Below are 25,244 nucleotides of genomic sequence, written 5' to 3'. Positions count from 1 at the left end.
CCCTCAGTTTGTTCCTTATAGTTAAGAGTCTCTTAGAGTTTGCCTCCCTCTCTGTTTTCCTCTTACTTTATTTTTCCTTCCCTTCCAATATGTTCATCTGTTTTATTTCTTAAATTCCACATATGAGTGAAATCATATGGTATTTGTCTTTCTCTGACTGACTTATTTCTCTTAGCATAATACCCTCTAGTTCCATCCATGTCATTGCAAATCAGCAAGATTTCATTCTTTTTTATGGCTGAGTAATATTCCATTGTATATATATACACCACATCTTCTTTATCCATTCACCTGCCCATGGACATCTGCTCTTTCCATATTTTGGCTATTGTGGATCTTGCTGCTATAAACATTGGGGTGCATGTGCCCCTAAGAATCACTATGTTTTTATCTTTTGGATAAATACCTAGTAATGCAATTGCTGGGTCATAAGGCAGCTCTATTTTTAACTTTTTGAGGAACCTCCATACTGTTTTCCAGAGTGGCTGCACCAGTTTGCATTCCCACCAACAGCGTAAGAGGGTACCCCTTTCTCCACATCCTCGCCAACATCTGTTGTTTCCTGAGTTGTTCATTTTACCCATTCTGACTGGTGTGAGGTGGTATCTCATTGTGGTTTTGATTTGTATTTCCCTGATGCCGAGAGATGTGGAGCATTTTTTCACGTGTGTGCTGGCTATTTGTATGTCTTCTTTGGAGAAATGTCTGTTCATTCTTCTGCCCATTTCTTGACAGTATTTTTGGGTTTTTTGGGTGTTGAGTTTGAAAAGCTCTTTATAGATCAGACAAAAAAAATCTTATTCAGTGCTAAAAAGCAATGAGCTATCAAGCAATGGATGGACATGGAGGAAACTTACATGCATATTTCTAAGTGAAAGAAGCCAATCTGAAAAGGCTGCATTCTCTTTGATACCTCGTGTGTGACATTCTGGAAAAGGCAAAAGTATGGAGACAGTAAGAAGATCAGTGGTTGTCAGGGGTTAGAGGGAGGAAAGAAAGAACTTATTTAAGTAAAGGAAAGTCAAACTGGTGAGCAAAAATCAAAAAGTTAGTAATACACAGATTTGGGGTATATTATTTATGTGCTCCTCTCAATTCCTCAAAGACCAGCATCCAGTTACCTGCTGGGTTAAGAAAGTGATCATTGCTTCTTATGAAGGGCTGTGGATGCATGGCTGTTCTGTGACTTATAAATTTTCTCACTCAGTCCGCTTATTTTACTTCCTTCACCCCAATACCTTCAACACACACACACGCACACGTACACACACACACATACACGTACACACCCACCAACACTGGCAACACCATCTTCCTCAATTATCCAAAATAATGTGGTGCTTCTTCTCCCTGACCCTTACCGGAGAGCACAACACACACTGAGTTTCTTCTACACTAGGCCAGGTTTTCTTCTGTAGCTAGTCTTTCATGCCAAGTTTGCCTTTCTCCACATACAACCCATTTTCTAAAACTGGTTGACGTCACTATCTGCTAGTAGCTTTTTCCTTGTTTTACTTTGTGTTTGCCGCTTCCTGCCCTTTGGGATGTCTTTACTATCTTTTTAATAGAGTTTTAGACAAGTCAATAGATAAGCAATAATCTACCATGATTTTTTTAAAAGACTTCAGTTTAAGTAATCTCATAACACACCATGGGGCTGGAACTTACAACCCCGAGACCAAGAGTTTCAGTTCTACTGACTGATCCAGCCAGGCACCCCTAGTCTTCATTGTTTATCCAAATGTCAGGCGAATTCCTATTATATACACTTTTGAATTGTTTAAAGGACCTACTGACATGCATTTATATTTCTAGAGCTTTGAAAAAACTTTATATTTTAAACAATTAAGTAAAAAATTAATTTAAACCAAGAGTATATAATGGGATATATTAACATATATATTAATATAATAAGGAAATGTATTAATATTTTGGTCATAGCTCATTCATAAAATATACTGATAAGGAGACAATAATTTTTTTTTTTTTAAAGATTTTATTTATTTATTTGACAGAGAGATAGACAGAAGAGCACAAGCAGAGGGAGTGGCAGAGGGAGAGGGAGAAGCAGGCTCTGCACTGAGCAGGGAACCCGATGCGGAACTTGATCCCAGGACCCTGAGATAATGACCTGAGCCGAAGGCAGACGCTTAACCATCTGAGCCACCCAGGCACCCAGGAGACAATAATTTAAAGATCTAAGGTCGTCTGGCTGGCGCAGTTGGCTAAGCAACTGACTATGGCTTTCAGCTCAGGTCATAATCTCGGGGTGGTGAGATCAGCCTCTCGTCTGGCTCCAGGCTGAGCTCAGAGTCTGCTTCAGAACATTTTCTCCCTCTGCGCCTCCCCCTCAACTCCCACCCCCATCCCTACTCTGTCTCTCTCTCTCTCTCTCTCTCTCTCTCAATCTCCCTAGCTCTCTATGTTAAATAAATAAATCTTTAAAAATATTTTAAAAATAAAAAAGATTGCAACAATATTGACAAATCTGGCTACCACAGACATTGCTTCTTCTATTATTCCTTGCAAAACTTCACTGACTCCCATGCATTCTCCAATACATGATTTGTGGTTCTCTGTGAGAGGTTGCAAAACAGGAGTTAGAGAAATCTGGAGGATTTCCCTCCCAGTGTCCCCTATTGATCTATATTGTTAGGAAACATCAGTGCAAGAGCATTTTCTCTCACCATATTTCCTGGGCACGGAGAATGATCTCACTTGAGTTCCTACTGTCAGAAAGCCAACTGATCTATTTAACTGGCCAGGACATGAGCCCCTTCCTCCATTCTGTTTCTGCCCACACCCCTTCGTGTTGAATATCAGCCTGAGTCTGCCAACAGATTCACTAGAAAAAAAAGCAGGGCAGAGGTCCCTGGCCTCTCTTTTCCTTGCTCAGGTTCATGTGTTCCTCTTCCTTTCTTCCCTTCCCTTCTTTCTCTGATAAACCCTGGTTTGGGGCTGAAGTTCCCCATCAACTCTCCTGCCATACTCTGTCAGGAAGACATGGGCAGACGCTACCTCTTCAGGCACACTGTGTGTCTCTAAACGTGTCATAGACACAGCAATACCCACCAGGGTGCCCTGAACAACTTGTGGGGCTGGAGGTTCACTGCAAGGATGAGCAAAGACCACTTCATTGTTACATGGATTTACCTTAAATTAGTTACACCCTGGCTGAGGAACTCTTGGCATCAAACTGTTCTCAGTGTCACTAAGGAACAGCTGGGGTTGGGGGATGTTACTTCTGGTTCTTATGCTCTTCGTTTGTATGATTTTTGGATTATGCTCTTTGTTTGTATGATTTTTGGATTATGCTCTTCGTTTGTATGATTTTTGGATTAAGCAGACACTGAGGGACAAACAACCACAGACTGTGCTGGAACCAGAGTGGATCAGGCAGAGACGCTCAGCACCCAGGCCCCTGTTCTGCTCAGAGTTTGTGCTCAGCTCCCCCTGCAGTCCCCGTCACTGTGTCACTCATGACGCAGTAGTAAACAGCTGAATCTGACGCTTGCACTGAGCCTTTCTCCAGGTGGAAGGATTTGGATTTGCTGTCAAGGGTGGCTTCAAATCCTTTCTTGCTTTTCTTCTCCTGGTCCCTCGAGGAGCTCAGGAGGAGGTGTAGACCTTCTCCTGGATACTGGACATACCAGAAAAGAGTGGGGGACCCGATTGTTGAATAGGTACAGTTCACAGTCAGGGAATCCTCTTCTAAGAGGGTCACTTGGCCCTCCGTCTGAGTCACTGAATCTCCATGGGTTTGTCCTGAATAAAAAGAAAAGAGACCTTGTCACGTTGGGCATAAAGCTCTTGGATAAAATTATAGTTAATAGTTCTCTGACACAATGCAAGAAAGAATCCAATTTTTAAAAGGCATTTTACTTACCAAGCATTAAGAGTACCACAGTCACGAAGCCTGGAGAACACTTCATCTCTGGAGTGTCACCTAAATAATGTTCTTCAATCTTACCATGAAGAAACATTGGAGTGACAGAGAAATGATCAGTGCAAGCCCACATTTCACACAGGAAATCTGATTGTGGTAGGAAGCTGCACCCCCTGGTGGACAGGGACTGAAATGCGTGCATGTTGGCCAGAGGCCTCCCAAAGTCAGCCATCTGTGACATCCCTGACTTCGTGAGGCACATGTCAGTCTGCAGGTGGCCCTTGGAAGTCTGAACAACAGCAATCCTGGCCTCTCAGGTCTATTTGTTCTTAAGACACTACCTGATACGGAAGTTCTTTAACACAGCTTCACATGGCATCTCTGTAGCTGGAGGATAACAATCTTCTAAAGCATCTTACTACAGTCCTTCATATTCTCGTGTGTCCATGTGGGCCAGCCTATAACCCACTGACTGCCAGAAATGGGGTTCGAGTTGAATATGGAAAAAGTAATAGGAATTCAAGTCATTGCTGAGTTATTCTGTTTTTTTGGCACTGTACCCCAAAATTTAGAACTGTGACTATCATTTTTTAAGTAGTCACTGAATAATTTTTACATAACAAAAAAATGAACAAATGGCCTTTAACTGATATACTATATTTCTTTGTTCCTAAATTATTAGCAATTTTAAGAAATACTGTTTTTTAATAAAGCTTTTAGAAGAAATGTTACACTATTTTATAGGCAAGCATTTATTAGTCAAATATTCCTGATTTTCAGAATCATTAAAAGGTGAAAAACAGGAATTCTAGACAGAAGAAACATCATGCATGACGTCAAATACCCATAGAATGATCTGAGATTCTTACGTTCTCATTGTTTTATTGACTCCAACATAAGGTGACTAGTGTATGTGAATCAGGCAGCAAATACTAATGGTATACTCTTAACAGGTTTTAGCCTCAATGATGCTATTACCATCCTTCTGTCACATGTTGTTGCCAAATGTTAATCAAATAATTTTTCACACAAGGTAAGAAATCAGGATTATTAGGATAAAGTTCTGGAGAGGGACACTTCTTCTGTAAAGCCTTGTAACAGTTACACCTAGACACATATGGAAACAGCTCAGGCTATTTCCTGGAGGCTTCTCTCCACAGATTCATGTCGAGGAGTTTCATGAGTCCAGAGCCAACATGGGAATGCTTACCCAGATGCAGAGTGAAGTAAGAAATTCAGGCCTGGATACTGTTTGTGTTCACATATCCCTTCCCTTTCCCTCCACCTTCCAAATCACATTGTCAGAACCTGCCACAAAATGATGCTAGAAAAGAATTTGGGATAAGCCACTACAAAATTCTATTCAGATATGCAGTGACAATGCTAAGTAGGTTGGGACGATGCTGGTTGAAAATAAACAGTATAGCTCATGATGGAGAAAGTCATTATCTATAATTTAAAAAAAAACATTTCAGGCCAATGAAATCCTACAGGAGAAATATTTTCCATTTTGTGTCACACAAGAAGACTTGCACAACATTTAGGGAAGATAGTGCATGGTATATTTAGATATTTAATGGCTTTATTTATACATAATTTACATAACAATAAATGGCACCAAATTAAAGTGAACAATTCTATAATATTTGACTTTTATATATATGTGAAACCATCACCACAATGGAGATAATGAACATACGCATCACCCCAAAAGTTTCCTCATGTCTCTTTGTAATCCTTCTCTCAACCCTCTCCCACCCCCATTTCCAGCCAACACTTCTGTTATGAATTAGTTTGGATATTTTATAATTTTATATAAATGAAATCACATACTCTTTTGTCTGGCTTCTTCTCAACCTAATTATTTTAAATTTTTTCATTGTTCATAATTATCAGGACTTGTTTCTTTTTGTTGCAGTGTAGTATCCCATCATGTGCCTATAAAATAATTTGTCTATTCACCTCTTGATAGCCATATGGGTTAGTCCCAGTGGAGCTTTTACAAATAAAGCTGCTGTGAACATTTGTATATAATATTTTTATAAACATATGTTTTCATTTCTTTTGGGTCCATATATGGGAGTAGAATGGCTGGATCATATACCAGGTACATTTTTGATTTTGTTAAACCAATTTGTTCTAGTAGCTGTTTTATAGATTCCCTTCCATTTTCTGCTCAGTTATGCTGGCTGTTAATAAAGATAAGTCACTTCTTCCTTTCCAAGCTGTATGGCTTTTTTTCTTCCAAGTGCTTTATTGCATTGTCTGGAACACTACTTCAATATTAAATACAAGTGGTGAAAGCCAAAAATCTTCCCTTATTTATGAAACTAAGGAAAAATCATTTAGGCTTTCACCATGAAGAATGACATTTGATGTAGGTCTTTTAGTAGCCCTTTTTTAGTTGAAAAAATTCCCTTTAATTCGATCTAATTTGGTGGAAGTTTTAATTAGGAATGGATCTGGATTTTGTCAAATGCTTTCTCTGTACCTATTGAGATACCCTCCTAAATTGCTCATCTCCTATTTGTCAATCTCTTGGGTATATTACTGATTAATTGTCACAACAAAATACTAAAGAAGATATCACTTCCCATTTTACAAATAATGAAACAAAGCTCAAAAGTATCAAGAAAGTTCATGGCAGAGCTAATAGATTACAACACAGAGCTGGATGATAGTAAAAGCCTATTCCCTGTTTTTGTTACTATAGATGGTATGGTTGTCAGAGAGAAACTGAAAGAGAGACGAGAGGGTAGCAAAATGACTTCTTCCCGAGTTTTGAAATATTTTAAGACAGTCTTTTACAGGTACTTTCTTTATGCAAACAGAACTACTAAAGAAGTATTAAATAATTGCGAGTTTGGATCTTTACCAAAAGAGGAAAGAAAACATATTATAATGGATGCCCAAATTGTTATTCAGGAGCTGACCACTGGGTAGTGGTTTCACCAATCCATTCAGAGCAATTATTAGACACCTGATTTAATCAATGCACTGTAGCAAGGGTGACAAAATCTTCTAAAATTTTGTGATTCACTCATATACTGAAGCTCCTTTCATGACTAGTGATCACTCTCTTTCTCTGGTCCTTGAAACTTGCTTGTGAAAATGAAGTCTAGAGCATAGTTGTTCCAATTAACAAGTATAAGTGTTTCTCAAAAATTTTGAAATAGAATGGTCTTATGATCCAGCAATCCACTTCTGATATATACTCAAAAATGGAAAGAATTTGGCTATATACCCTCAATATTGAGATGTTTATGTATTCCTCTTTCCACCAAAAGGCAGAAGCAACCCAAAACACCATCCACAGATGGATGTGGATAAACAAAATGTGCTATGTACATACACTGGAATATTATTCAACCTTAAAAAGGAGAGAAATCTTGACACACACTGCAACATAGATGAACCCTGAGGGCATTTTGTCAAATGAAATGTCACAAAATGACCAACACAATTCCACTTCTACAAGGTATCTAAAGTAGTCAAACTTATGGAAAGAGAAAGCAGAATGGTAGTTCCCAAGGACTGAAAGGATGGAGTAATGGAGAGTTATTGTTTAATGAGTACAAATATTCAGTTTTTCAAGATGAAAAGAATTCTAGAAATGGATGGTGGTGCTGTTTGAACCACAATGTAAATTTATTTTATACCAGTGAATTGTACAATTAAAAATTGTTAAAATGGTAAATTGAATATTAAAATGGTAAAATTTTGTAATTAAAACATTTTAAGAGATTCTTAAGGTTTCTTCTCTACATATCTGCCTTCCAAGCAAATATAAGAGGTTGTTACAATGCAAGACCAATTATCAACCATCCACAACCATCTGAATTTTAAGGCACTGGGCAAATGGGGTTAGAGGTAGAAGAAGGAAAATGGCAAGAATGAAGATTTTGGAGTGTGGAACATCGAACAAACAAAGAGTGCTGGGAAGTGTGCAAACTGAGCCACGTGTTGGCAAAAAATACCTTTGAAGGGGGAGACTGGGTGGCTCAGTTGGTTGAGCAGCTGCCTTCAGCTCAGGTCATGTTCCCGGGGTCCCAGGATCACACCCCGCATTGGGCTCCCTGCTCAGCGGGGAGTTGGCTTCTCCCTCTGCTTGTCCCCCTGCTCCTGCTCTGTCTCTCTCTCAAATAAATAAATAAAAATCTTTCAAAAAAAATACTTTTGAAGGAGTGTTGATGTGAAGGGCAGGAACCAATAAAGGGGAAAATTCACACTCTGCTCCTTCACAGTGTCCCCCTAAGAGCCCCAGATTATGATCATTTGTGGAATAGACTGGTGTGAAGCAGGTAAACCCTATAGTATACAAAGTGAGCACACCTATGCTAGAGGTATTAATAAGATGGAATGAACACTAGTACAAACTACATCACAGAGCAGGTCCCTTAGAAACTAAATGTAAGTACAATGACTCACAGCAAACAAACCTAATTAAACTAAATCATTAAACGGTATAAAATGGCATGATATAAAACAAAAAAAGGAAAACCACAGAGACATTTGAGGGTCTTCATAGACTAACAATGCCTGTAACATAATATATGCTCAATAAATATTTACTGAAAAAATTTATCTGAAAAATCCAGTAATTCACACACATTATTGCTGATTTTTGAGTCAAACGTTTCTAAACTTCCTTAGCCAATCCTTCTAGCTGAATCTAATTGCAAAATGGCAAATTGTTTATTGTGGCTATTCTAGCCTTCCATAAACAATTTCAGCACAAATTTTCAGGGGTGAGGAAGTGTTTGATGCACAATAACTCTTACCCAGAGAGGTATTTTCTTAGAGTGAGGTTTTCCCTCTAGGCCTGGACCTGTGTTGCCATAACACTAACCACTTCCTATCAGGGACAGCAATTCCCTGCCTTGGGCCCTACAGCAGGGAGATGCATCAGGAAGAGCCCTGGGGTTTGGGTACACCTCGCTCCATCACGCCTCCCACTGTGGGCTCCCTCAGTGCACAGAAATACACTGCGGAGTCCTCCAGCTCTGAAGCTGAGATGACAAGTTGGATGGATTTTCTTGTCTTCCGGAAATTCAGTGAGTAGTGACCTTCTGTGGCATTTTGCTGGCTGTAAGAATCCTGACGAATAAGGAAAATCATCGCCCCCACTGCTGGGCTGCTTGTACCACAATAGACTATGATTTGGGTCACTGGTATTATATATGTGCATTCCAGAGTGACAGCCCCCTTCTCCTGCACTAACATTGCTGGTTGGGCTTGAGTTACCTTCTGGGCAATACTGGATCCTGAAGGAAAAAACATAGAATCAGAACTTCTATTTTACACACTGTCATCCCACTTTCCCAAGGTATCCACAAGATCCTGCCTATCTCTCTTGACTTTAGGTCATAGAGGAGGCACATTCCCACAGGGACCATCCTTACTTAGCCACATGGAAGCCTTGACCACCTTGAGAAGGTTGGAGAGCAACATGTTTGAGTTCTCCCACTAGATGGAAAATGTCTTCTTCTTCTTCAGTTTCAGGGCTTGGCACAGTGAGGGACAGGGTGAGGGAAAGATTGCTGGGGACCTGCTGCTGTGGCCCCAGAACAGGAAACAGGGGTTTCCTGCTGTAGCAAGTGTGTGGGTCCTGTCATAGTTCTCTATGTTCCAGCTGAGAGTCTCACTACCCAAAAGTCTTTACAGAATTATCACTTTCATATTTGCACCTTAAATACTTCTATGTTTGGCATGATGTTACTTTTGTAGCACAATATTTAAGTGCCCATCGATAATAAGGACTGTAATGTTGGTACTAAGGGGTTATTTATAGGAGTCTCAATAGCAAATGTAAAGTTCCTTAAAACCTTAATTTCAAAATAAAGCATTACTAACTCCATTCAAGAATCCATTAAAAAACAGTCATCCAACAAAGTGCTCTAACCTTTTCTGGGTCATCTTGATCCTAATAGTCTTATTATATGCTTTTAACGTCTAACACATTAACTTCCACTTGCAGACAAACAATAGGACAAATGCAAACTTGAAGTTCTGTGTCAGAAGACAGGGGCTGCCCCAGACCCAGGTTTGAGTGCAGGCAGCAGGTGCCTGGGAAGCAATGTGTGCTTGCTGCGCAGAAGTACACAGCTGAGTCTTCAGGTTGGGTGTCTGCGATGTGCAGGGAGAGATGTTTGGCCATCTTATTCAAAAAAACAGTGAGTCTTTGGTCTTCTTTTTTGGCCATGTTTGAACGAATGTCTATAAGGAGCTGGGGACCTTTTCCAAACTCTTGCTTATACCAAGGGAAGTAGACTGAGGCACTGTCTGAATAACTGCAGTTGATAACAGAGCTGCTTCCCTGCTGGACACTCAGGGTAGGAGGATGCTGCTCCACCTTCTCTCCTTGGCTGAACCCTGTGCAGAAAGAAAAGGTCAGAAAAAGGAGAAGAGATTCCAGGTTATTCTGCTTCAGAATTCTCTTCTTCTACACTAACTGAAGGAAACCTGAGTAAAGGCAGTCTTGACTTCTGAAGAATATCCACTAATATACTCTGTTTCCCGTACTTGCTCAACTCACAGTTCAGCTGCAGCCACGAGAATATGATTAAAGCTCCCGTGGATGTCTTCATGGTTCCTCCCTGTTACAGTCACTTTCAGAATTGCAGCCTCCAGCCAGCTCAGCTCCTTCTCTTGTCAGGCCATCCCTTCTTTCCTCTAACAGAGTACTTTCCCACATTGTCTACCAGCCAATAAGAAAAAGACCCTGCTTCTGCCATAGCCTAGTCAATCAGATGCACTAAAATGAACCCTCCACGTGTTCTGCATCAGCACAGGTGCACTGCCGTCTTGTGGTCACATCTCTACTGAACTCACTGGGGAAATGCTCTTCTCTTAGCCTGTGCCTCTGAGGGACTCACATGCAACAAGGCAGCAATAGTCAAGCAAATTATATCTTAGATCAGGGATGAAGTGCACAGTAAGAACATGGAGATCAAGGGACGCCTGGGTGGTTCAGTCGTTAAACGTCTGCCTTCAGCTCAGGTCATGATCCCAGGGTCCTGGGATCGAGTCCCACATCGGGCTCCCTGCTCAGCGGGAAGCCTGCTTCTCTCTCTCCCACTCCCGCTGCTTGTGTTTCCTCTCTCGCTGTGTCTCTCCTCTGTCAAATAAATAAATAAAATCTTTAAAAAAAAAAAAGAATATGGAGATCAAGATTTATACCTCTGCACACTACTGAGTCACTGTTAATAAGTTGGAAAGAGGTAGATGCTATTGCTGTTTATTCAGCGATGAACCTGGTGTACATGTTTGAAATCAGGAAGGAATCATGATTCACTCCCTTAAACAAAGAAAATAGAAAATCTTCCATTTCTGCCAAGTCTACCATCTCAATTGTCTGTTATGTAGGAAAAGTCTTTGAAAAAGAACATGTAGCGCAGCACTGAGTGGCTCACTCAGTTAAACAGCCAGCTCTTGATTTCAACTCAGGTCATGATCTCATAGGTCATGATCTCATGGGTCATGAGATCGAGCCCCACACCCAACTCCACACTCAGCGCAGAGTCTGCTTGAAATTATCTGCCTCTCCCTCTCCCTCTCCCCACCCCACCACCGGCTCATGTGGCACGCGTGCACACTCTCTTCTCTCTCAAATAAATAAATCTTTAAAAAAAAAAAGGAACATGTGGCCAAAGATTAGAGTAACAGAGACAAGATCATTTGATATCTCAAATGCCTCTGATCTCAGACTGTGCTCCTCCTAGCTGGTGTTGCTCATGACCTTGCTATTCCGAGAGGATTGAAAGTACCAACAGTCGAAATGTGGAATCTCCCCTCAGTTAAGATGACTGTGACAAAAAGTAAGGGACCAAATCTCAAAGATAAGGGAGCAGGGGAAACACTTCCATCAGTTATTCATTATTTCAACAACAGGAAACTGTTGGAACCAAGATTGGACAACTTTGCAAAGAGAAATCTGACATGCTTTAAAAAATCTATTAGAATGCTGTGTGTCTTATGTTCTGGAAAGCATTGAGAGTAGAGTTAAAATACTGATGAAACATCAAGCTGCAAACTCAGAAAATATAAACAGATGTAAGTTTAATCTTGAGGTGATTTCTTTTTCTCAAATCAAAATAGATGGCATGTCCTCCAATGCAATTACTGACTCATAGCCTCAGGAGAAGTTCCTCTAAAGTGTTAGCCATCTATTCTCTCATGATTCCCACTTCCTGGCCAACACTGCTTCACATTCCATACTCCATCATATTTCTCCTAAACGCTCATTCACTACCTATTGTTCCAGACTGTCATCTTGGACAGTCTCTGTTGTGTAAAACGAAGATGGACTAAAGGATTTCTAGGGGCTCTTCCAGCTCTAAATTTCTTTTATACTATACAACAAAGCAAATAGGTATTGAGAGCAAATATGTATTGGCTGTGTGCAAGGTGGACTGATGTCAGAGTGGGGTGAAATTGCCAGCATCATGGAACCCCAGGCCATTTTCACAACCACATGTGATCTAGTGGGTCTGAGGTTGATCCTAACCCACCCTGAGGCCTCTTCAGAAGCAGAGACATGGTCCTCAGGATGAGATCTTATCTGGGTTTTCATTTCTTCTATGAGATCAATAATGTATCAAGGAGAAAATAAATTGATACTAATATGGGAAAAAATGGGACTTTATTCACTGAGTGAAAGTCCTTCACAGGCTGTGAGACCAGGGGGCGCCATGGCTGAGTCATGGGTAAGCAGGATGTTCTTCTGCAGATGTATTTCTTCTATATATCTACTCCATATTCTTTATGTATTGTATGAAAAAAAGAAAGAATCTCTGCAATTGAGACAACCTAGAGGAGGTATATGAGCTTACTAATATGGAAAGTGAGAACTTTCTAAAACAACCTAATTACTTTTGGATTCTGGCTTTCTCCTTGAAACCTTAGTTTGTAGGCTCAAAATTTCCAGCAAGGGATGCGTATACAATTTTTGAGATAATTTCAAATGTAAATTTGGGAACGTTATTCAAAAACAGGGGAAAAGTGTCATTAGGTAATGTTTCTGGTGAAACCATTTTTCTAAAATGCTTTAACTCTTCCTACATATTAGTTTCATGTCTCTAAATTTAATTTTTTCAAGACTTTCTTCTTTTCAACCATTTCAGCCAGGTTCAAAAAAAGTGAGTCAGATGTACTGAGGTCTCCAGTGCACGTCCTGCCCCCACACAGGGGGCAGCTATCACCTTCCTCATGACTCTTTCACAATGGACGAGCCTTTGCTGCCACATCATATCACCCAAAGTTATCTAGGGTTAATTCCTGCCATTGTACATTCTATGGGTGTGAAAAAGTGTATAAGGCATGTATCCACCACTGTAGAATCAGAATCATACCTTATGCAGCCTTTTCAGATGGGCTGTTTTCTCTTAGTAAAATGCATATAAGGTTCCCCTATCTCTTCATGGCTTCATAGCTCCTTTCTTTTTAGCAGCAAATCATATTCCATTGTTTGGATGTAACACCATTTTTTTATTCCTTCACTTATTGAAGGACATGCTGCTTACTTCAGAGTTTTGGCGATTATGAATAAACTGCTATAAAACACCTGTGTACAAGTGTGTGCGTGGACGCAAGTTTTCAAGCCCTTTGGATAAATACTCAGGAAGCCACTGCTGGATCATACAGTAAGAGTGTGTTTAGTTGTGTAAGAAATGGCCAAACCACTTTATTGAAATGTCCATGTATACACTTTCTTTTTGTAGTAATTTCCTGACAATATTGACTACACCCTTTGCTGCCTGTCAAAGCCCCAGCTAGTCCAAAGCAGGCACAGGGACCACAGGTGGCCCTGCCAACTGCTCAGCTCACAGCTGTGACCCAGAGCCTGAGCCTGCGTGTGTTCCCGCCTGTGTCCTGCTGCCCCGCGTATCTCTCTGCTCAGGCACTTGCTCCTCCCAACTATGGGACTCACTTATACAAGACAAGTACAAAGATAACGTTAATATTAATTTCAAGAGAGTGATGGCACAGCATTAAACCAAGGGCAGGGTTCCTTGGGAGAGCAGGGGGCTGTGTAACTGCATGGGTCACATGCTCAAGAAGCTGGCTCTGCTCCCAGCTTCAGGGAGTCTGTGCATTTAGCTCCATCTGAATTTTCAGGGGCCCAGTCCTTCCTATCAATGCCCTTTCATCAAAATAAAAACCAGGGCAGGCTGGAATTCAATTTGTGCTGGAATCCTTACACATGCAAGTTTCAACTTTGGGTTTGGGGTCAGCAGTCTTTGTCTCTGGCTACAACAGAGATGGGGATTTTTAGGGTAGTCCTGGAAGCTTTCTGCTCCCTTTCCCAAACTGGGAATAATGTTATAAAAGCATGAGTGATAGATTCATTCAAAATACAAGGAAGAGCAATGGATTTTCATGGAACAGAATGAAAATTTCCATGAGCTCTTCCACACAAGGTGCTATTTAGAAATGACTGAAATGGATAGTTTGTTTTGTCAGTGATATATGTCAACAGATTGTACAAATTGACTGATGGAAATCATTAAGATTCTATAGGGCCTTCTGTATCAGGTACTCAGAGGATAAGCACTCGTGTCACCACAGATTCACTAATTTTGGAATAATATGAGCTCAACCGAGTCACTTATGCTCTAAAATCCTCCCTTTATTCGTGCATAAAATAAAACTACTTATTTAAAGGGTATTATCTTACTGAAATAGAAAACATATGTAATAAGTAGAGTGCCTGAACCTCAGTAAAATTATTTTATTATATTTGTATTTCCTGGACTGAAAAAGCTGAATAGAAATTTGAAAAAACATTGTACACGTTCTCTTTACATTTCTTTGAAAAAGGACCACCTACAGGTAGCTAAAAAATTGTTTGATGACCATCTATTTTTTCGAGCTTTTTCCATCTGAATAATTTACCTATAATTTATATGCTAGCTGCCAGGAGATCTATTTCCCAGGGTACTGTATATGGGCATCTCTGTCACTTGCTCCGAAGGCTCTATGGGGCAGCTTTTTACCAGAAAAGGGCTTTCTGGGAAGAAAAAAAGGCAACAAAAGCAGGTGTAATGACAACACTGATGGGTCTAATTTTAGGAGGGAAAAGTGCTATAACATAAATATGGAAATTGAAAATTGTGCAAAGTCTGCAGTGGAAGCAAATGCCTGCCCCAGGGAGGGCTGGGGTGCAGGCCCAGCTGCAGTTTGGGTGCAGCCTGCAGATCACCAGGGAGCACTGTGCCTCCACCGCACACAGGTAGGTGGCTGAGTCTTCCAGTTGGGAGGCCGTGATGTGGAGGGTGCTGGACCGCTCCTTAGCATTCACTGTGCAGTTTAGCCTTCCACTCTGCTTCATCCCCGAGGCTATGTAAAACAGCCGGGTGAGGCCGCCGCCCCCGGGGTTCTGTCGGAACCACTGCACACTGTTCACTGTGCTAGAAAAATTGCACTTCAGAGTAGAGCTGGCTCCCTCCTGGGGTCTCAGGGCTAAAGGGCTCTGCTCCACCTCCAGCCCTCTCACCCCTGCGTGGGAAGAGAAAAACAAACACAAATGATATCACTGGGGAGTCACCGACACAGTTTTCAAATCTGCAAAAAATCCCAAGAAACACCTCTGCAGATGTAGGACCCTCTAGGAGCTCTGTGTTAGCTCCCCCCTACCCACTGTAGACTGTAGACGCCACCCGAGTACCCATGAGGAATGCCCCCACTCACAGCAAACCTGGACCCACAGAAGCCCCAGCAGAGCTTGCCAGTTTCTCTTCATGTTTCTTTTTCTAGTTGATGAGTTACCCTCTGCCTACTGTGCAGAGTTTAGACTCTTGGGTCCAGGATAATTGTGTTCTTACAGTCAATCCGTTCCAGCAGAATCACTGAGCACCAATCACACCTCAGCCCTGTCATTCACGGAACTCAAGACTCCACCCACAGTGACCCAGTGACACTGCACAGTAATCTCTCCAAAACTGTACTTGCCAATTTTGCAGGGAGGTAAGGGCAATATTTCCAATATAGGAGGATAAGAGGGGTTTTTTTCTTAAAACACTTTATGTAAGAAATTTGTGGGTTTGTGTATAAGGAAAGGTGAATGATATTTCTGGTAGAGTCAGGGCCTAAAGGCAGTTACCCAGAACCTTGAAGACATAGGAAAGAGTGACTCTAGTCCCAAAATTACATAGTTTGACAATGTGAGAATTCAGTTATAAAAAATATTGATAAAGGAAAACTATCTGATAGTATGCATTGTATTACAGAAGTAAATACAACTTCTTGAAATCAAGAGAGTTCTAGAAACTAAGACAGACAGTAACCATCTGCATAGAAAATGATTCCAACTAGAAGTTGGTTGTTTTAAAATAGAATGTAGTATACTGTCCTCTCTGAGATAACTTTCAAATCTCCAGTCTCCTGTGCAATTCATGGACCCTGCTCACCCACACAGCTGAGTCTGTCCAGGCCATATGTTGCTGGTCACAGTCAATATTGTCCTCTCCCTTTCCTTCTAGTTTTGTTCCTTATTTTTCCCTCTCTTCTTCTTCTCTTCATTCTTGTTCCCTCTACTCTCAGCCAAGATACATGAAAAGGTAAGATAGCTGAGATGTTGAAATTATTTCAAGGCCAGTAAATTTGGGGAGTTTTATTCATAACAATTGACAACAGGTAATGGGATGTTTTCTGTTGAGTTTCCATGGTCACAATGCCCAGAAATAATCTTATCCTGGTATCTGTGAAGAATTATGTGCATAATGGATTTCTAGAGACATGGCCTCCAGATGTGTGAAGTTGATATGCAATGGCAGAACCTAAAACCTGAGATCAACTTTACACAAACCCTGCCCCTCCTCCCAACCTTTGCTATCTGTAGTTGGACTGGCTCACATGATTTCTGTTCTCCCTTTAACTGTTTAACCTTGGACCATCAGAAAGTCTTTGTTTCTTCTAAAGCCCCGAGTGCCCCCTAGAGGACTGAAGCAGTCAGCAAAGACCCCTTCAGATCAAGCAACTCAGCAGACACAGACCCCCAGGCCCATTTATTCCAGGCTTTTTTATGAAGGAAATGCAGATGGTCAGATAAGAAGATAACTGCTTAGATTGACTGGGGATTAGAAGTGAACCTAATCCTACCTTTAAATTGCTATATCATGGAAATTAATATCAGAAAATAATTTGGTAAATCTCATCTTGTGCAAGCTTTTGATTTCTTTACCTTAGTTTAAAAGAAATCTGCAAATATTCATTGAGCTTTTAGTTTCAATGGGGTAATATCCTAGATGTTCAGAATATATAAAAATGTAATGCAATATTATTCAGCCATAAAAAAGAATGAAATCTTGCCATTTGCAATAACATGAATGGAGCTAGAGAGTATAACGCTGAGGGAAATAAGTCAGTCAGAGAAAGGTAACTACCATATGATGTCACTCATGTGGAATTTAAGAAACAAACCAAAGAAGCAAAGGAAAAATATATGATAGACAGAGATAAATGAAATAACAGACTCTTAATTAAACAGAACAAACTGATGCTTAAGAGGGATAGGGCTGGGGGATGGGTTAAATAGGTGAGGAGATGGAGTGCCCTTGTTCTGATGAGCACTGGGTGTTCTGTGAAAGTGTTGAATCACTATATTGCACACCTGAAACTACTATAACACTGTATATTAACTAACTGGAAATAAAATTAAAAGAATAAACAAATAAATAAAATATATAAAAGTGGAAACATATTCATTTACAGTTTACAGGGGAAGACAAAAATATACACAGCTATAATAGAGTGAAAGAGTAGAACCCTAAGAGGAGTGAAAACTAAAAACTGTGTGATCCGAGAGGAGGGAGAAATAAATATACATTAGGTCCTTGGACAAAATCTTATGAAGGAGGTGATCATTCTCTCCTTTCCACATTTTGGTGACAAGAATAGAGGATGATATGGATAAACCTTTATAATGACTTTTATGGCTTAATATTACTTTTAACAAAGGAGGAATTTGTGAATATATGAATGATTAAAAGTAATAAAACATTACCTGTAGAGTAAAATCCCTTTTGACTGCCACTCCCAATTCTAACCCTTTTGTCACTTATTACCCTATTTCTTTGTTCATCTTAACAATTTGGAGTTGATGTTTCCAGGTGTTTTACTAGATTTTTACCACTCCAAGATATATAGCATTTTATTTATACTTTTTTATAATACAAATATATTCTGGGTATACCTTTCTGTAACTTGCTTTATAAACTCAATAGTAAATCTTGTAGGTCTTACTATGCTAACCCATATGCACCTTGTTCCATTATATTCCATATTGTGAATATGCTTACATTTATACATCCTTTCCTCTACTGATTAAAGCCTAAGATGATTTATTTCATCTCTGAAAAACTACAACAATAAACCTTTTTAAGCATCCTCACATGAACACCTATATTCTGGGAATAGAGACTAGGAAGAACTGAAGGAATAAGCTAAGAGGCTAGCAAGTAAAAATTACTCCAAGTGAAGGAAATTAGAGAAGTTGAGGAAGAATGGAGAGAATTCGTATTCTGATTATTGTGTTGGAAGGTTTTCTTTTTCTATTATTTTTCTAATGATCATTGCAATTGTAATCTTTCCACTCAATTGATAAACTCTTTCTGAAATTTTGTGCACCATCTCACTTGAGTTCCCACTGTCAGAAAGCCAACTGATCTATTTAACTGGCCAGGACATGAGCCCCTTCCTCCATTCTGTTTCTGCCCACACCCCTTCATGTTGAATATCAGCCTGAGTCGCCACCTGATTCACTAGAAAAGAAAGCAGGACAGAGGTCGCTGGCCTCTCTTTTCCTTGCTCAGGTCATGTGTTCCTCCTCCTTTCTTCCCTTCCCTTCTTTCTCTAATAAACCCTGGTTTGGGGCTGAAGCTCTCCCATCACCTCTCCTGCCATACCCAGTCAGGAAGACACTGGGCAGAGGCCACCTCCTCAGGCACACCGTGTGTCTCTGAAAGTGTCATAGACACAGCAATACCCACCAGGGTGCCCTGAACAACTTGTGGGGCTGGACGTTTACTGCAAGGATGAGCAAGTGACCACTTCACTGTTATGTGGTTTTATCTTGAAATTACTTACGCCTTGGCTGAAGAACTCTTGGCATCAAACTGTTTTCAATGTCACTAGGGAACAGCTGGGGTTGGGGGATGTTACTTCTGGTTCCTATGCTCTGATCGTTTGTATGATTTTGTATCAAGCAGACACTGAGGGACAAACAACCACAGACTGTGTTGGAACCAGAGTGGATCAGTCAGAGACACTCACATTCTAAGCTCCTGTCCTGCTCAGAGTTTGTGCTTCGCTCCCCCTGCAGTCCCCGTCACTGTGTCACTCATGACACAGTAGTAAACAGCTGAATCTGACGCTTGCACTGAGCCTTTCTCCAAGTGGAAGGATTTGGAATCTCTGTCATAGGTGGCTTCAAATCCTTTCTTGCTTCCCTTCTCCTTGTCCCTCAAGGCTTTCAGGAGGAGCTCTGGACCTTCTCCTGGATACTGGACATACCAGAAAAGAGTGGGGGACCTGGTTGTTGAATAAGTACAGTTCACAGTCAGGGAATCCTCTTCTAAGAGGGTCACTTGGCCCTCCGTCTGAGTCACTGAGTCTCCATGGGTTTGTCCTGAGGAAAAAGAAAAGAGACCTTGTCACCTTGGGCATAAAGCTCTTGGATAAATTATAGTTAAAAGTTTTGCAGACACAATAGAAAAAAGAATCCAATTTTTAAAAGGCATTTTACTTACCAAGCATTAAGAGAACCACAGTCACGAGGCCTGGAGAACACTTCATCTCTGGAGTGTCACCTAAATAATGCTCTTCAATCTTACCATGAAGAAAGGTTGGAGTGACAGAGAAATGATCAGTGCAAGCCCACATTTCGCACAGGAAATGTGATTGTGGTAGGAAGCTGCACCCCCTGGTGGACAGGGACTGAAATGCGTGCCTGTTGGCCAGAGGCCTCCCAAAGTCAGCCATCCGTGTCATCCCTGACCTCGTGAGGCACATGTCAGTCTTCAGGCGGCCCTTGGAAGTCTGAACAACAGCAATCCTGACCTCTCAGGTCTATTTGTTCTTAAGACACTACCTGATATGGAAGTTCTTTAACACAGCATCCCAGGGCATTTCTGTAGTTGTGAGGGTTCTTCTAAAGCATCTTACTACAGTCCTTCATATTCTCATGTATCCCTGTGGACCAGCCTATAACCCACTGACTGCCAGAAAAGGGGTTGGAGGTGAATATGGAAAAAGTAATAAGAAGTCAAGTCATTGCTGAGTGATTCTGTGTTTTTGACACTTTACCCCAGTATTTAGAACCATGACTGTCATTTTTTAAATACTCTCTGAATATTTTCTAAATTAAACAAAAATAATGAACAAATGGCCTTTATTTTTTTCCATTAATAAACAGTTTATTCAGTTCATTATAGTGGGTAAGTTCTCAGCTAAATGCACAGATACAAGCGAGGTGCTCTGGGTTCATGCAGGAGCCAGCGGGTTACACTGGACTGGGCATGAGGCAAGGAGGAGCACCACGGTTTCAGAGTCAGACCTGGCCAGACCCCTGAGCGGAGGAGGGGTGGGCTCACGGCCCACCCCACACTGACCCCGCTGCTTCCTTCTCACAGCTGGCATCCTGCACGGCGTGTCTTCAACACTGTAGCATCTCGGTGAAGCCAGGGGAACAGATATTAAAAGGAGCCCGTGTCCTGGTGCCCCTCGACTCTTGTTGCTCAGACAACATTCTTCGAGGTGACAAACACTCGGGAAGTTAAGAGACCCTCTTCGTCAGCCGCGTGGCAATCTGTGAAGACTCCGGGCCGGGTGTGGGCCAGGCAGCTGCACTTCAAGTTTGGAGTGCTTATGACATTACAAAGGCACGTTGCCTAGAAATTAAACTTTATGGTAAAAAACAGAAGATAATCAGTTTAAACAGAACAGTAGGCAAGCTCAAGAATATAGCAGGTTCTAGGTCAAACGTCTTGAAGAGCTTTCTTGAACGGCAGGCTGGGGCTGCACTGGTTCTTCACGGGGAAACATTCCACGTGATGATGATGATGATGACGACGACGACCACAACAACAATTCCTATCGCCCACATCTTGCAATTCTTCCACCAATATTTTCTCTTCGACTTGGCAGCACTTGTTTCAAATTGGGACGCTCCTGCCTGCAGCGCATCTGCACGATCGTCTAACTCCGAGAGCTTCTGATCTCTTTCCAACACCTTATCCACATTGACTCTCATGATGTCCACCACCTCATCTACTTGATTTTGTGTCAGCTGAAGCCTTCGGTTGCTGCCAAAGGCAGCACTTGAACCTACAGGTGCACTTGTAGACATTTTGGCGGCAGTGGGGCGACGGTCAGCAGAGCGGCGCAGCGGGACTGAAGGCCAGGAGCTGGGCCAACAAATGGCCTTTAATTGATATAACATATTTACTTGTTCCTAAACTATTAGCAATTGCAAGAAATACTATTTTTTTAATAAAAGCTTTCAGAAGAAGTCACACTATTTGATTGTCAAACATTGTAATAGTCAAATATTCCTGATTTTTAGAATAATTAAAAAGTGAAAAATAGGAATTATAGACAGAAAAAACATCATACATGGAGTCATCGAATCCCTATAGAATGATCTGAGATTCTTATGTTCTCAATATTTTGTTGACCCCCACATCAGGTGACTAGTGTATGTGAATTAGGCAACAAATACTAATGCTATCCTCTTAACAGCTTTAGCCTCAAGGATGCTTTCTGTTGCCATCTGTCACATTTTGTTGCCAAACGTTAATCAAATAATTTTTCCCACAAGGTAAGAAATCAGGATTATCAGGAAAAGTTCTGGAGAAGGATGCATCTTCTGTAAGCCCCCTAAACCTTTCCTCCAGACACATGAGGAAGCTTAGCTCAGCTGTTTCCTGCAGTGACTGCCCACACATTCAGGTCAAGGAACATCATGAGTCCAAAGCCAACACGGGAAGGGGTTCCCAGATGCAGAGCGAAGTAAGAAATTCAGGCGTGGGTACTGTTTCGGTTCATGTACCACCTTCCAAATCACATTTGGAGCCACTTCCTCCATTCTGTTTCTGCCCACACCCCTTCATGTTGAATATCAGCTTGAGTCACCACCTGATTCACTAGAAAAGAAAGCAGGGCAGAGGTCCCTGGCCTCTCTTTTCCTTGCTCGGGTCCATGTGTTCGTCCTCCTTTCTTCCCTTCCCTTCTTTCTCTACTAAATCCTGGTTTGGGGCTGAAGTTCCCCATCAACTCTCCTGCCATACCCAGTCAGGAAGACATGGACAGATACCACCTCCTCAGGCACACTGTGTGTCTCTAAACGTGTCATAGACACAGCAATACCCACCAGGGGTCCCTGAACAACTTGTGGGGCTGGACGTTCACTGCAAGTATGAGCAAAGACCACTTCATTGTTATGTGGTTTTACCTTGAACTCTTGGCATCAAACTGTTCTCAATGTCACTAAGGAACACCTGGATTTGGGGAATGTTACTTCTGGTTCCTATGCTCTAGTACTTGCTGTGATTTTTGGATCAAGTGGACACTGAGCGACAAACAACCACAGACTGTGCTGGAACCAGAGTGGATCAGGCAGAGATGATCAGCATCCAGGCCCCTGCTCTGCTCAGGGTTTGTGCTCAGCTCCCCCTGCAGTCCCCGTCACTGTGTCACTCATGACACAGTAGTAAACAGCTGAATCTGACGCTTGCACTGAGCCTTTCTCCAGGTGGAAGGATTTGGAATCTCTGTCATAGGTGGCTTCAAATCCTTTCTTGCTTCCCTTCTCCTTGTCCCTCGAGGCTTTCAGGAGGAGCTCTGGACCTTCTCCTGGATACTGGACATACCAGAAAAGAGTGGGGTAACTTGTCGTTGTATAAGTACAGTTTATAGTCAGGAAAGCCTTCTCTGAGAGGGTCACTGGGCCTTCCATCTGGGTCACTGAGTCTCCATGGGCTTGTCCTGAGGAAAAAGAAAACAGACCTTGTCACCTTGGGCATAAAGCTCTTGGATAAAATTATAGTTAAAGACTTTGCAGACACAATAGAAAAAAGAATCCGAACTTTAAGAGGCATTTACTTACCAAGCATTAAGAGAACCACAGTCACGAAGCCTGGAGAACACTTCATCTCTGGAGTGTCACCTAAATAATGTTCTTCAATCTTACCATGAAGAAAGGTTGGAGTGACAGAGAAATGATCAGTGCAAGCCCACATTTCACACAGGAAATGTGATTGTGGTAGGAAGCTGCCCCCCCTGGTGGACAGGGACTGAAATGCGTGCATGTTGGCCAGAGGCCTCCCAAAGTCAGCCATCTGTGTCATCCCTGACTTCGTGAGGCACATGTCAGTCTGCAGGTGGCCCTTGGAAGTCTGAACAACAGCAATCCTGACCTCTCAGATCTATTTGTTCTTTTTTTTTTTTTAGATTTTATTTATTTATTTATTTGAGAGAGAGAGAGAGAACATGAGATGGGGGAGGGTCAGAGGGAGAAGCAGACTCCCCACTGAGCGGGGAGCCCGATGCGGGACTCGATCCCCGGACTCCAGGATCATGACCTGAGCCGAAGGCAGTTGCTTAACCAACTGAGCCACTCAGGCGCCCCGGTCTATTTGTTCTTAAGACACTACCTGATATGGAAGTTCTTTAACACAGCATCCCAGAGCATTTCTGTAGCTCGACTATAACAGTCTTCTAAAGCATTTTACTACAGTACTTTATATTCTCGTGTATCCATGTGGGCCAGCCTATAACCCACTGACTGCCAGAAAAGGGGCTAGGAAGTGAATACGGAAAAAGTAATAGGAAGTCAAGTCATTGCTGAGTGATTCTCTTTTCAGCACTGTGCCCCAATATTTAGAACTGTGACTGTCATTTTCAGCACTCACTAAATATTTGTTAATTTAAACAAATTAACAAATGGCCTTTATTTGAAATACAGTATTTATGTGGTCCTAAAATAATACCAATTGTAATGAATACTATCTTTTTAATAAAAGCATTTCAGAAGAAAAATCATAGTATTTAATAGTCAAATATTTTAGTAGTCAAATATTCCTAAATTTCAGAATCATTAAAAAGTGAAAAATAGGAACTCTAGACAGAAGAATCACCATAAATGAAGTTGTCAAATCCCTATAGAAAGACCTGAGATTCTTCCTTATGTTCTCACTGTTTTGTTGACTCCAACATAAGGTGACTAGTGTATGTGAATCAGGCAACAAATATTAATGCTATACTCTTACAAGTTTAGCCTCAAGGATACTTTCCATTACCATGCCTCTGTCACATTTTGTTGCCAAGATTTAATAAAAAAAAAATTCCCCCTAAGGTAAGAAATCAAGTTTATGAAGATAAAGTTCTGGAGAGGGACACTTCTTCTGTAAAGCCGTGTAAACATTATCTTTAGACACAGAGATGGAAGCTTCTCTCAAGCTGTTTCCTGGAGGCTACTCTCTACAGATTCAGATCAAGGAGCTTCATGAGTCCAGAGCCAACATGGGAACACTTTCTCAGATGCAGAGTTAAGTAAGAAATTCAGGCCTGGAAACACTTTAGGTTCATGTATCCCTTCGCTTCCCCTCCACCTTCCAAATCACAGTGTCAGTCCTGCCACAAAACTATGCTGAAAGGAATTTGGGACAAGCCCCTACAAACCTGTATTCAGATATGCAGGGAGAATCCCATAGAGGTGGGATGATGTTGGTTGAAAATAAACAGGGGCGACTGGGTGGCTCAGTTGGTTGAGCTTCAGGCTCTTGATTTTGACTGGGGTCATGATCTCAGGGTTATCGAATCAAACCCTGCATGGGGCTCTGCACTCATCAGGCGTCTGCTCCAAATTCTCTCCCTCTCCCTTTTCCTCCCTCTTTGTCCCTGCTCCACTGGTGCTTCCACACATGCATGCTCTTTCTCTCTCAAATGAGTAAATAAATAAATCTTTTAAAAAAAGAAAAAAGAAAATAAACAGTATAGCACATGGATGCAGAAAGTCATTATCTATAACTTTAAAAAGAAAACAACCTTCAGGCCAATGAAGGCCTACAGGAGAAGTATTTTGAATTTTGGGTCACACAAGAAAACTTGAACTACAGTGAGGAAAGATAAAGATAAAGATAAATTGGTTGAAGCATTTTCAGAATTTGTACTGCATATATCTCCATGAAATGTGATGGACCATATACATTTCAAATTGCCCTCTAAGGGATAGACTAAAACTCTCCAAAAACAACCAACATTTTTCTACCAGCTGGCCCAGTAAATGTGAAATATTATTAATTTCTCCTCCGATTTTTCAACTCTAATACCTTCTTCAATGAAGGGAATCTCATCATTGTGC

General features: G+C 41.3%; 1 pseudogene and 2 gene segments (V, D, J or C); all 3 read right to left on the bottom strand.

The window, feature by feature from the left end:
- Positions 1–3,430: 3,430 nt before the first annotated feature.
- Positions 3,431–9,337, bottom strand: LOC144378898 (T cell receptor alpha variable 9-2-like). The segment is given in 4 exon segments: positions 3,431–3,765; positions 3,887–3,965; positions 9,131–9,150; positions 9,289–9,337. Coding segments are annotated over 4 exon segments (483 nt in total).
- Positions 9,338–19,176: 9,839 nt separating this feature from the next.
- Positions 19,177–19,765, bottom strand: LOC118522995 (T cell receptor alpha variable 9-2-like). The segment is given in 2 exon segments: positions 19,177–19,511; positions 19,633–19,765. Coding segments are annotated over 2 exon segments (468 nt in total).
- A 925-nt stretch (positions 19,766–20,690) lies between these two features.
- On the bottom strand, positions 20,691–21,255 carry LOC118522994 (vesicle-associated membrane protein 3 pseudogene; annotated as a pseudogene).
- Between the last annotated feature and the right edge of the window lie 3,989 nt (positions 21,256–25,244).

The sequence above is a fragment of the Halichoerus grypus genome, chromosome 8 (assembly GCF_964656455.1).
Source record: "Halichoerus grypus chromosome 8, mHalGry1.hap1.1, whole genome shotgun sequence".
NCBI classification, from domain to species: domain Eukaryota; kingdom Metazoa; phylum Chordata; class Mammalia; order Carnivora; family Phocidae; genus Halichoerus; species Halichoerus grypus.
Note: the sequence above shows the minus strand (reverse complement) of the source record. Positions and strands in the feature narration are given on the sequence as shown.